The sequence below is a fragment of the Dipodomys merriami genome, unplaced genomic scaffold, assembly GCF_024711535.1.
Source record: "Dipodomys merriami isolate MVZ:Mamm:240054 unplaced genomic scaffold, mDipMer1.0.p SCAF_11, whole genome shotgun sequence".
Classification (NCBI taxonomy): Eukaryota; Metazoa; Chordata; class Mammalia; order Rodentia; family Heteromyidae; genus Dipodomys; species Dipodomys merriami.
This window is the reverse complement of record NW_027202382.1, coordinates 28,805,608-28,818,485: the sequence shown is the minus strand read 5'-3', so window position 1 is coordinate 28,818,485 and position 12,878 is coordinate 28,805,608. Positions and strand designations below refer to the sequence as shown.

The 12,878-nt window shown below is 42.6% G+C and overlaps 1 protein-coding gene across 1 annotated transcript in view; it reads right to left on the bottom strand.

Annotated features, from left to right (window-relative positions):
* Positions 1-12,878, bottom strand: part of Snx30 (sorting nexin family member 30) — a 114,687-nt gene that overhangs the window by 48,795 nt on the left and 53,014 nt on the right. The window contains exons 2-3 of the mRNA XM_070011796.1: positions 11,466-11,657; positions 4,531-4,641 (exon numbers count right to left, since the gene is read on the bottom strand). Of these exons, the coding sequence (XP_069867897.1) occupies positions 4,531-4,641; positions 11,466-11,657 (303 nt within the window). The remainder of the gene's footprint in view (positions 1-4,530; positions 4,642-11,465; positions 11,658-12,878) is intronic.

Here is a 12,878-nt window from a genome sequence, read left to right as displayed (position 1 = left end):
CCAGGAAATGGAAAGACCTCCCATGTTCCTGGATAGGCAGAATTAATATAGTGAAAATGGCCATACTGCCAAAATTGATATACACATTCAAGGCAATTCCCATTAAAATCCCAATGACATACTTCACTGAAATAGAGAAAACAGTCCAAAAATTCATATGGAACAACAAAAGACCTAGAATAGCCAAAGCAATTCTAGGCAAAAGAAAGAATGTAGGAGGGATCACAATACTGGATTTCAAGCTCTTCTACAGAGCCATAATAACAAAGACAGCTTAGTACTGGCACAAAAATTGACCCGAAGATCAATGGAACAGATTAGAAGACCCAGAAATAAAACCACTTACATACAGTCAGTTGATATTTGACAAAGGAGCCAAAGCCATACAGAATCACAGCCTCTTCAACTACTGATGCTGGGAAAACTGGGTGGCCACATGCAGAAAACTAAAAGTGGACCTTGGCCTGTCACCATGCACTAACATCAACTCAAAATGGATTAAAGTCCTTAACATCAAACTTGAATCTCTGAAACTACTGCAGGACAGAGTAGGAGAGACACATGAACTTATAGGCACAGTCAGGAACTTCCTGAACAGAGTCCCAGGGACACAACAAATTGGAGAGAGACTTAATAAATGAGACTACCTTAAAATAAAAAGTTTCTGCACAGCTAAAGAAACAGCAACCAAACTAGAAAGAAAGCTAACAATTGGGGAAAAAAATTATCTACAATATATCAGACAAGGGCCTAATATCCATTATATACAGAGAACTCAAGAAACTAACCCTTCCCAAATCTAACAAACCAATCATGAAATGGGCAAAGGAGCTAAAGAGAGACTTCTCAGAAGAGATTAAAAATGGCAAAGAAGCACATGAGGAAATGTTCATCATCCCTGGCTGTAAAGGAAATGCAAATAAAAACAACAGTGAGATACCCAGTCAGAATGACCCACATCCTAAATTCAGCCAATGGCAAATGCGGAGGGGATGCAGAGAAAGAGGAACCCTACTGCATTGCTGGTGGGAATGTACACTAATACAACACTTTGGAAAGCAGTCTGGAGGTACCTCAGAAAGCTAAATACAGACCTCCCCTATGACCCAGCCATACCACTCCTAGGCATCTACCCTGAACAACAGGAACCAGGATACAAGGACACACCTACCTCCATGTTCATTGCAGCACTGTTCACAATAGCCAAGAAATGGAAACAACCCAGATGCCCCACTACTGATGAGTGGATCCAAAAATTGTGCTACCCGGTGGCTCAAGTGGGAGAGCGCTAGCCTTGAGCTGAAGAGCTGAGGGACAGCACCCAGGCCCAGAGTTCAGGCCCCTGACCGGACCAAAAAAAAAAAAAGAGTCTCACAAAAATTGTGCTACCTGGGGCTGGGAAGGTAGCTCAGTGGTAGAGCGCCTGCCTTGCATGCCTGAGGCCCTGGGTTCGATTCCTCAGCACCACATAAGCAAAAAGAAAAAAGCCGGAAGTGGCGCTGAGGCTCAAGTGGTAGAGCACTAGCCTTGAGCTGAAGAGCTGAGGGACAGCGCCCAGGCCCAGAGTTCAGGCCCCACGACCGGATTCCCCCCCCAAAAAAATAATTGTGCTACCTATATACAATACTATGCAGCCATTAGAAAGTACAAAATAATGGCATTTGCAGGGAAATGGCTGGAACTAGAGCGAATCATTTTGAGTGAGGTAAGCCAAGAACAAAGAGACAAACGGCACATGGTCTCCCTGATATGTGGATGCTAAAGCCAAAATGCAAGAAGATATGACAAAGTAAATAAGACTCAAGAAACAAAGGACAGCCGCTCATTTTGTTATATTATTGTTAAATGACTCCACGTTCTTGACCATAGATATGGTATATATATATATATATATGCACACAACGAAGGGAAGCAAGAAGGACGCAGGACAAGTGGGAAATGGAACAACATACAACAAAGGGGCCCATCAGCTGCACTGGACATAGATAAAAAAGAACTATGCAACCCAAAGACAGCGATGGGAAGGGAGGAATGAGAGGGGAAGAAGAAACAGCTTACACTAAGCAAAAGGAAAGAAATATAAACATCACCTGATGTGGAAGAAATAAATTATATTGTCAAAGCTCATAGGATTCACAAACGTTATAGACCATGATAATGACAATTTGACTTGTGAAGGTTAAAATGTGTTTGTGACTTTAAGTATCACTATTTCACAATACTGTGAAATATGTGAAATTTATGTAATCACCTAATCTCAATTTTTAAAAAAAGTGAGAGAAGGGATGTGTTAGGAGCGATGGGTGACAATGTTGTCAGACACCTTGTATTCATATACTGTTTTGTAGAATGGGAAGTTGTTTTTTTCTTTTTTTTTTTTTTGTTTGTTTGTTTTTTGTCGGTTGTGGGGCTTGAACTCTGGGGTTGGTGCTGTCCCTGTGTTCTTCAGCTCAAGGTGAGCGCTCTACCGTTTGAGTCACAGCGCCACTTCCGGTTTTTCTAGTGGTTTATTGGAGATAAAAGTCTCATGGACTTTCCTGCCTGGGCTGGCTTTGAACTGAGATCCTCAGATCTCAGCCTCCTGAGTAGCTAGGATTACAGGTGTGAGCCACCAGTGCCCAGTGTAGAATGGGAACTTCTTTGTACAACTACTTAAAGATAATAATAATACTATGTTTAAATTTTTTTTTTTAATTTAAGCTATTCTGAAATACTTCCTTTTCACTAGCTGCCCATTTTGTCAAATCTAGATTCTATTTTAAGGAATAACTCTAAGTGCTCAAGCTTTTTTTTGTTTTTGTTTTTGTTTTTGCAATTAAGAAGGTACATATGGAAAATCTCAGGTCTGGAGAGCAGAACGCAACACATGATAGGAAAACAGGTACCTGAGGAAGAAGAGAATCCCATCCTTTCTACTTCATCGCCCTGGAAACCAAGAAACTGCCTGTGTACATACAACACATAGTTTCTTCCAGAGAAGAGGAAAGGCTGCAAGATGTGATGGTAACGTAACAGAAAACAGAGAACACCAAAATATAATTCAAACCATGTTTTTGTTGAATAACACATCAGCTTCTCTGGAGAGTTTTCTACTCCAAAATCCTCTAGAGCCCACAAAGCCCCAAAATAACTCGGGTCTAAATAGTTGATTTTCTACTTTTTAAAAAAGAATCATCAAAAAAGTAATTAATATGTTTGTTGGTTAACTAGTTTTTGAACTTTATTTTTTTGCATTTTTTAAATTGTTATTACAAAGGTGATATACAGAAGAGTTACAGTTACATAGGTCAGGTAATGAGTATCTCTGAACCTTTTGTGTACATGTGAATACTGGATTTGAACTTAGGACCTCACATTTGCTAGGCAATGTTACACTTGCCACTCTACTGCTCTTTTTGCATCTATTATTTTGATGGCAGGGTGTTGCTTTATGACTTTAGGACCATAATCCTCTTATTTGTGCTTTTCATGTTGCTGGCATGACAGGTCTGCACCACTGCACCCAGCCACTGTGCTCACCCCAGCTTGGGATGACAGGTGCCCAAAACTGTGTCCAGCCATTGGTTAGTGGTTGAGATGGGTTGATTTCTAACTGTGAAACCTTTATTCTCCACCTCCAATGTAGCTAAGATTATAGGCCTGAGTTACTCTAACAAACCCTAGTCTTAAAATTTGTATTTGTTCTGGCTAATTAAAAAAGAAACCTGAAAATTTAGGTAGGAGATAAATGTTATGCTGCTAAGTGGTTTTCTTGTTTGTTTCTTGTGGGGTTTTGTTTTTATGCAGTACTGAAGTTTGAACATATGGCCTTCTGCTTCTAAGCAGGTGCCATTTGAGCTACTCCCTAGCCTTAATTTGTTTTAATTAAAAACATTTGATGTGGAGTGAAAGAATCATGTTTCACAATCTGAAGCATCATTCTTTACCTAGTGGCAGCCATCCAAACCTCAGAAATATTTAGGTGCCAGTGGCTCATGCCTGTAATCCTAGCTACTTAGGAGGCTGAGATCTGAGAAATGTGGTTTGAAGCTAGCCTGGGCAAGAAAGATGGTTGAGACACATCTCCAATTTACCACCAAAAAAACAGAAGTGGAGCTATGGCTCAAGAAGGAGAGTGTAAGCCTTGAGGGAAAAAAGAAATCTCAGGAACAGTGCTCAGACTCTGAGTTCAAGCCCCAAGACTTGTATAGAAGCAACTAAATAATGTCTGCCATGGAGGAAAGGAACTGTTCCAATCAGGCTCACACTTCTAAACTTCAGTCTTGGAGGAGATAGCAAGTGAGTCAGGAATCCCCATCCTCCACAAAACTGCCATCATGAAACTGAAACTCCACCTCCCTTCTCCATAGCAAATCAGAAGCAAAAGGAGAGATGAGATACATCATCTAATGTATTTCACATACATTTGATGGTGAGTCTGGTATAAAGCACATGGCTGTCAAACCTGTAGCTGAAGGCAGAGTAGAGCCAACTGTGCCAGGAGGATAAGCTCAAGGGAGTAAGAAACAAGGTTAACCACTTACTACCTACGGGAATCAGATGCGTGGGCTGGGATTCTTCCAGTTTGTTCCTCAACCAGTCAAAATCCTGGTATCTTCGACGAACAGAATATTCTGGCAAGTCAAACTCCACTCGAGTACTCTGCAAACAGAAGAAAATGGAAAAACAAGCCTAAGGGTAAGGTAGCATACATTGGCTGAAGGGAAGGAAAAAGCTCTCTTAAGTGACCAAACTGGGCACACACACATACCCCTTCCGCCCAGCACACATCCAAATGGGAGTGCCTACCACAGTGGAGAGACAAGCCTGGGCCACAGCCCCGGTAAAAACTCAAGGAACCAGGATGGAAATTCAGGTTCTGGGTTTCTGAGTTTGTTCTGTTTTTTTTCTATCCTCAGGAAATGGAATTCAATTTTCCCTCAGAATTGTTTAGAACATTTGATTCATTTCCTCCAAGCTTAGCTCTGACAATGTCTTTTTGCAGAATAATTCCATTTAAGATGTTGCTACTCAGTCCAAATCTGTGAAAGGAAACTAAGTCTTCACCTCCTGCCAAATGTGCTGCTGGCGGGCTTTGCTGAAGGCAGCAGGGAAATAAGCTGCAGGGTCCATCTCTGCTCACTTGGAGGCAGAGTCCATGAAAACAGAAAAGATTCCACGAAATCTGCCATATTCTGCCAGGGCCACAACTTTGAAAGTTTTGGAAAGTGTCTAGGAGGAAATAGCAACAAATGCCATTGTATAGCATAAAAATATTAATCTTTTCCTTTTGTTCCTAAATTTTTAAAGTCTTCTGGAATGTAACTGTAGCACTTTAAAATCAATATTAAACAAAATTGGCTTGTACCAAAACAGATTTTTTTCTTATTAATTAAAACCATATCTCAGCTAAGCCACTTTCCCCTAAGATGCTATCAACAATTACTCAGATAAAAACTGCTCAAGCAGCTGGGCCCTGGTGGCTTGTGCCCATAATCCTAGCTACTCAGGAGGCTGAGATCTGAGGTTCAAAGCCAGACCAGGCAGCAAAGTCCATAAGACTCTTATCTCTAATTAAAAAAAAAAAAAAAAAGCAAGGCAACAAAACAAAACAAAACAAAACAAAAAAAACGAATTGGCTCAAGTGGTAGAGTGCTTGCCTTGAGCTGAAGAGCTCAGGGACAATGCCCAGGCCCCCGAGTTCAAGCCCCATGACAGACAAAAATAAATAAATAAATAAATTGCTCAAGCAACATTCTATAAATTTACTTTTTAAGCCAAAAATGTGTTTTAATCCAAGTGACCAAGAAAAACTTAGAATCACAGAAGGAACAGTCATCCATCAAAGAAAGGGCTGTGATGGGCTTTAGCTTTGAAAATGAGCTCATCTTCCCCCAAAGCTGTATTCATGCTCATCTTCTCATACCCCTGTTTCTCTAGTACCTGGCTCTGCAACCTCCACCAGGGCCCCCCAATAACCTAGGTGCCCTTGAGTCTTGGGTGGTCCCTACATCCAGCACCTGTCCCTAAGCTAGCCTCTCCCTCCAATACTCAGCCCCTCCAGACAGAACTTTTGTCAGGAGAGAAATGTCCACACACCTCCCTCAAAGCAGCACTCCCCAAGTTTCATTCAGGCTCTTCCCCTCCCCCATACTCTGCCTGTTCAGCCTCCTGGGGAGACCTGAAGTTTCTTGGCATTCTGTTTCTTCATGCCTTTGCTCCTCTCCTATTCCCCATCAATTCCATGGCCTATCTCTCCAACCTGTCATTTATGTAAAGGTTCCCTCCCTCCACTGCCCTTTCATCCAACCTGGCAAAATGCAGCCACTAAATCTGTTTTTTAACACATCTGGGTATAGGAACTCAGACACGGTGTGACCCAATAAATTCTCCAACCACCAACAACCTTTCCAATTCCTTTCCCTGCTCTCTCACTCAGTTTCACATCAGCTATTCAAATGCTTACAGAAAAAGCCCACTTCAAACTTCCCCTTATTCTCAGCAAAGTATCTCACCACTAATTCTGAGAGGAAAGTGTATTTATAAGCCAACAATTACTCAACTTCCTGCCACAAAACAAGCTTTTTTAAAAATAAGTTTTTTATTGTAAAAATACTATACAGAGGGGTTACAATTACATGAGCAAGGTAATGAGTACATTTCCGATCAAGCATTGTTGCCTCCTCCTTCGTTTTTCCCCTACCCTCCCTTCCCTCCCACCTCCACAACTATACTCCCCCCCCCTCCCCTAAGCTTCCCTTCCTTTCCACAGGAACTGTGGAAAGTGGATCTTCCTACTGGGGTAAGCACACTGTCTGCTTACACCCTTCTAGCAGGTCAAGCCTAGTGGTGCCTCTGTTCTTGCTCCATGCTTCATTCTTGCTTTCCTCACACCCTTTCATCGTTACCTCCCCTTCATCCTAACCCACTGCTATCTGGGTTCTGCACACCATACCAACAAAGTGCTCTAGAGCTAACAGCCCCATCATGATCCTCACCTGCAAGCAGCATTTAGACACTACCACTGAGGTATAAAAAAGAGAAGCTGGGCCGGGCGCCGATGGCTCATGCTTGTAATCCTGGCTGAGATCTGAGGATCGCGGTTCAAAGCCAGCCCGGGCAGAAAACTCTGTGAGACTCTTATCTCCAATAAACCACTAGAAAACTGGAAGTGGCGCTGTGGTTCAAGCGGTAGAAGTCGCCTTGAGCTGAAGAGCACAGGGATAGCGCCCAAGCCCAGAGTCCAAGCCCCACGACCAACCAAAAAAAAAAAAAAAGAGAGAGAGAGAAATAGAGAGAAGCTGGGTTGAATGCCACTGGCTCAGGCCTATAATCCTAGCTGCTCCAGAGGCTGAGATCTGAGGTTAGAAGTCAGCCAGGGCAGATGTACCTAAGATATTCTTCTCTCTAACTAACTGGCAAAAATGCAGAAAGTACAGGTGTGGCTCAAGTGGTAAAGCACCAGCCTGAAGAGAAGCAAAATGAGAGCAGAAGGTCCTGATTTAAAGCCCCAGTATCAATACACACACAAAAATAATTGGTTGGGCACAGAAAGATGGTGCTCACTGGCAGGCAACAAAGTAAAAGGAATGGAGGGAGCCTCTACAGAGAGCAGGGGCATCTTCTGCTCCCTCAGCTTCAAGTCCACTTCTGTACCACCAGTGTCAATAGCCAGGCTACCCAACTAGACCACAGAGCAATCTGAGAGCCATCACTCTCTGGAAAATCATCTTTTGGAAAGGGCATGAACTCGAATCAGACAGACCTGAACTCAAGATCTAACCCTACCAATTGCATCTCATCTTCTGAGAAGTGCAAGTCCCAGGACAAGATCAGGTATGGGATCCTGTGTCCCTGTCTGACTTCTTTCTCAGCCCAAAACATCCCTACATAAATTTTAATATAGCTTTCAGCTCCAAATACACCACCACGACATTAAGTCTGGTACTATTTTCAGAAACAGAAAAGCCAACAACTCTGGTGTGGATTCAAAAGCAGGAGAAAAGGCAGAGACCAGAGGTCACGCCTGTAATCCTAGTTACTCAGGAGGACCTCGGTTCAAGACCAGCCCAGAAAAGGCCAGAAAACCTTGCTAGACTCCATCTCTAAAATAACTAACAAAAGGCAGAGATGGAGGCATGTCTCAAGTGTTAAGAGCACCAGCTAGCAAGCACAAGGCCCTAGGTTCAAACCCCTGTAGAGGGAGAAAAAAAAAAAAGTGGAAGAGATAAGCAGGGGAAAAAAATCCACAAGTTTATCTTGTGGTGTTGGCATCACAGTCAGATGGACTGGAACTGGGGAAAGGTTACTTTCAGTTTCTCAAAGGGAAGCAAATAACCCCAAAAGAAGGACAAAAGGAAGGACATGGAGGGAACCACCAGTAGGGAGGGAAGAACAGAAGGGCCCTACCAAAAAGATGCAAGAGTGCTAGCCTCAAGAGCAGTCCTGTGGGATTTGCTTCGGTGGGGGAAGGATGGGGGTAAACTGCAGGACACAGGAGTCAAGGAGCAGCGGAAAAATGTCACAGGAGGCAAGTACTGCTGTGCCAGCAGCTCAGTCACCTTGTCACCTGGCTTTTTACAGCACCAATTCAAGAAAAACAGGTTTTGCATTTCACGGACTACAGGGTAAAACATAAGTAAACGGAAACAATTTCTGGAAATAGCAGAAACATCACTTAGAACCTCTGAGGAAGCAATATGTGTGTAAGCACCTGCCTAGGGTAGCAATGGGGAAGACACGGGCACAGACAAATGTCCCAGTGTAAACCAAGGGCAGAGATGGCAGAATAGTAACCAAAAAGCTGAGGAAGGCTTCAGTGTCCTCAAACTATGCTGTATAAACATCATTATCATTAAATAACTAGATAGAGGCTGAAAGATAGTTATATGGACAGGGAAAGGTCTTCAAGCATGCTATCAAGTGTAAGGGAAAATGAAGCAATACTTTCTCTGGGTCTATGTGCACATAAACGCAAAGGAGGGGAAGAAGACATGCCAGGTTCATCTTGGTTGTTTCTAATGGGAAGTAGGTTTAAGTGAGAAGGACCAAAGACAACTAAGTTATCTGATTAGTCTTTAGAACTGTCCTTCTTTCCTTTCATTTCTTTCTTTTTCTCTCCTGTGTGTGTGTGTGTGTGTGTGTGTGTGTGAGAGAGAGAGAGAGAGAGAGAGAGAGAGAGAGAGAGAGAGAGAGAGAGAGAGAGAGAGAGAGAGAGAGAGAGAGAGAGAGAATGCTGGTACTGGATACCTACTGTCCCTTAGCTTCTTCACTCAAGGCTGGTATTCTATCACTTGAGCCACACCTCCACTTTCAGCTTTTTGGTAGTTAATTGGTGATAAGAGTCTCATAGACTTTCCTGCCCAGGCTCAGTTTGAACTCCTCAGATCTCAGCCTCCTGAGTACCTAGAATTAGAGGTATAAGCCACTGATGCCTGGCTTAGAAAAAAAACTTGCCAGGAGTCGGTGGCTCATGCTTATAATCCTAGCTATTCAAGAGGCTGAGATCTGAGGATTGTGGCTCAAAGCCAGCTAGCTTGAGCAGGAAAGTCCAGGAGACTCTTATCTCCAATAAACCACTCAGAAAACCAGAAGTGGTGCTGTGGCTCAAGTGGCAGCACACTCACCTTGAGCTGAAGAGCTGAGGGACAGCACCCAGGCCCAGAGTTCAAGCCCCATAACCAACCAAAAGAAAAGAAAAGAAAAGAACAAAAAAAAAAAGCTTTTTTTTAAACTCCAGGCCTCATGCTTAATAGGCTGGCACCATATATCTGAGCCATGTCTATAGCCCTGCTTTATTTTTTGACAATATATTTATATTACTCATATAACTGCAAAAATATAACATTGTCATCAAACAAAAGATGAAGAGACAAAATTGAGCCTATTCCATTGTTTCTCTTTTCAAAGAATTCAAGTAGATACAGCTCCCTATTAAAGTTTCCAGATAAAAATAGATTTTTGCCAGGCATGGTAGTACACACCTATGATCTCAGAACTCAAGATGCTGAAGCAGGAGGATTAAGTTTAAGGCCAGCCTGGGCTACATAGCTAGACCCTGTTCTACCCAAAAATCAAGAAAATACATAAATGTTTTCTACCATAAGAAGGGGAGAAGGCACAATGAGGCAAGAGACATGTTCATCAGAGCACTTCTCAACATGTCGCATGAAGGCTCCTCCATCTATCAAAACTTCTGCCACCATAACTCCTTCTTCATTATGTGGTTGTGGTAGAGGCAATACCAGGGAACAGGGTGGTTTTCCGCTGAGAATACCTCTTCCTAAGTGATAACGTCAATTCTCTCCCTAATAATGAAGATAATTAAGATCTGTGGCTTTTAACTAGGGAGCAATTTTGTTCCTCAGCAAATGTTTACAATGTCTGGAGAAAGCTCTGACTGTCTCCACTGGGGGCTGCAGAAGGTGAAGTGCTTCTGGCACCTGGAGGATGGAGGCCAGGGGTGCCGCTGGACATCCTGTGCTGGGACAGTGCACCGCCAGGCATTATCCAGTCCAAATGCCACTACTGCAGTCAAGACATCCTGCTCCGGACTAAGATTTCAGGGGTATGTCCAAGATGCAAATAAAGAAATAAGGTCAACAGCAACAACGCAGGGAAGGGGCTGAGTTCAGTGGTAGAAGACTGCTAGGTGCAAGGCTCTGAGGTCCTTCCCAGCACAGGAAAATAAATGTCTGCTCTCTTTTATAAGTGGAACTATATCCAAAGTATGAGGCTCCCTTGTCCTATAAAGGTTAGAATCCTGGTTACTGATCTTGTATTCTTGAACAAGCTATTTAAACCTTCTATTTCAGTTTCCTCATCTTCATAATTATGGCTAAAAGACACAACTCTTAGGAGTGGTGGGAAAGTTAATCCGTTATCTCAGCACCCTGCCTATACTTGACTGGCACAATGCAGGAAGTCACTAGTTCTAGTCCTCTTACTTCTAGTCCCCTGTGATTAAGCCAAATTATAATCAGGATCTCATCACAGAGATTTAGACTTATACAATGATCCACAAGTAATCATTCAGGGTAATCTCACATGAACATACTAAGTAGTATATCACCATAAAAAATAAGTAAAAGAATAAAAGGGATTAAAGCTGGTCTTGAGGTTTGAACTCTGGGCCTGGGCACTGTCCCTGAGCTTCTTTTGGTCAAGACTAGCACTCTACCATTTGAACTACAGCACCACTTCCAGTTTTTTGGTTTTTTTTTTGAGTAGTTTATTGGAAATAACTCCAGGCTGGCTTTGAACATTGATTCTTAGATCTCAGCCTCCTGAGTAGGCTAGGATTACAGGCATGAGCCACTGGTGCCCACCTATGAAATGCTTTTAAGTACAGCCATTCTCTCCACAAGCTGCACCCATAACTGTAAAAGGGTGATGGGGAGAAAAAAAGAAAAGGCAGAAGTCACAGAGGTAGGACTCCAATTCTCCACGAGCCCTCACCTGGGATATTCTAAAACAAAGGGACCTACTTTGGTGGTGACTCTATAGGTGATGTACGTCTCCATCGTGCACACATGCTTCTTGGGATCATCAACGGTGACAAAGAGATCCCGGGTCTCACCATCGATGTCATCGTCAAGTTGAAGTCTGTTTAGAAGCGAAGATGAAGATGCTGGACTCGAAGTGCCAGCTGGAGTACCACCATTGGGCAAGATGAGATCCTGAAAGAAGAAAAGAGTTTTCCTTACAAATTAAAGGGAAACACAATGGAGAACTTCAGCAATTGTAGCTGCTTTAAGCAAACCCCAAACATCTCTAAAATACAAATGTAAGTTTTAAAACCCCAGAGCCTCTCCTTACTCAATGGTTCTTTAGTGAACATGTTTGTTTTTTTGTGTGTGTGACAGACAGAAACAGTGTGGTGGCATTCTAAACCAAATGCCTGGCAATTTACCTTCCTGCAAGACAGAGGAGCGAGCAAGAGAACGAGGATTACATCCCATCAGGGTCAGACTTTGAGAGAGACAGACTTTTATGAGCACACCATGGATTCTGTCCCTACATTCTTTTTTTTTTTTTTAATTTTTTTATTGTAAAGATACTATACAGAGGGTTACAGTTACATGAGTGAGGTAATGAGTACACTTCCTCTTGAACATTGTTACCCCCTCCATTGTTTTCCCCCTACCATCCCCTCCCTCCCTCCCTTCCCCAAGGTTCTTTTTTTTGATTGTGATTAAGTGATTACTTAATTTCCGGAAATTCACAGTATTGTGGAATAATGATGCTCATTTAAAGTCACAAGTTCATTCTAACTTTCCTGGAGCAAATTGTCTATCACAGTCTGTAATATATAACGGTGCTCACATGTTATATACCATATATGTGATCAGCAGCATGGGGATATTTGGTAGTGGTTCAACCAGATGAGTGGGAGTTCTTTGTTTCTTAAGTCCTGTTAGTTTTGTCATATCACCTAACATTTTGGATTCATCATCCACTTATCAGGGAGACCATGTACTGTTTGTCTCTTCGTTCTTGGCTTACCTCGCTCAACATGATTCCTTCTAGCTCCATCCATTTCCCTGCAAATGCCATTATTTTGTCATTTCTAATGGCTGCATAATATTCCATTGTGTATAGATACCACAATTTTTGGATCCATTCATCTGTGGTGGGGCATCTAGGTTGTTTCCATATCCTAGCTATTGCGAACAGTGCTGCAATAAACATGGAGGTACACATGTCCTTGTATATTGGTTCCTGTTGTTCAGGGTAGATGCCTAGAAGTGGTATGACTGGGTCGGTAAGGGAGGTCAATCTTTAGCTTTCTAAGGACCCTCCAGACTGCTTTCCAAAGTGGTTGTATGAGTGTACATTCCCACCAGCAGTGTAATAGCGTTCCTCGTTCTCCACATCCCCTCCAGCATTTGTCGTTGGCT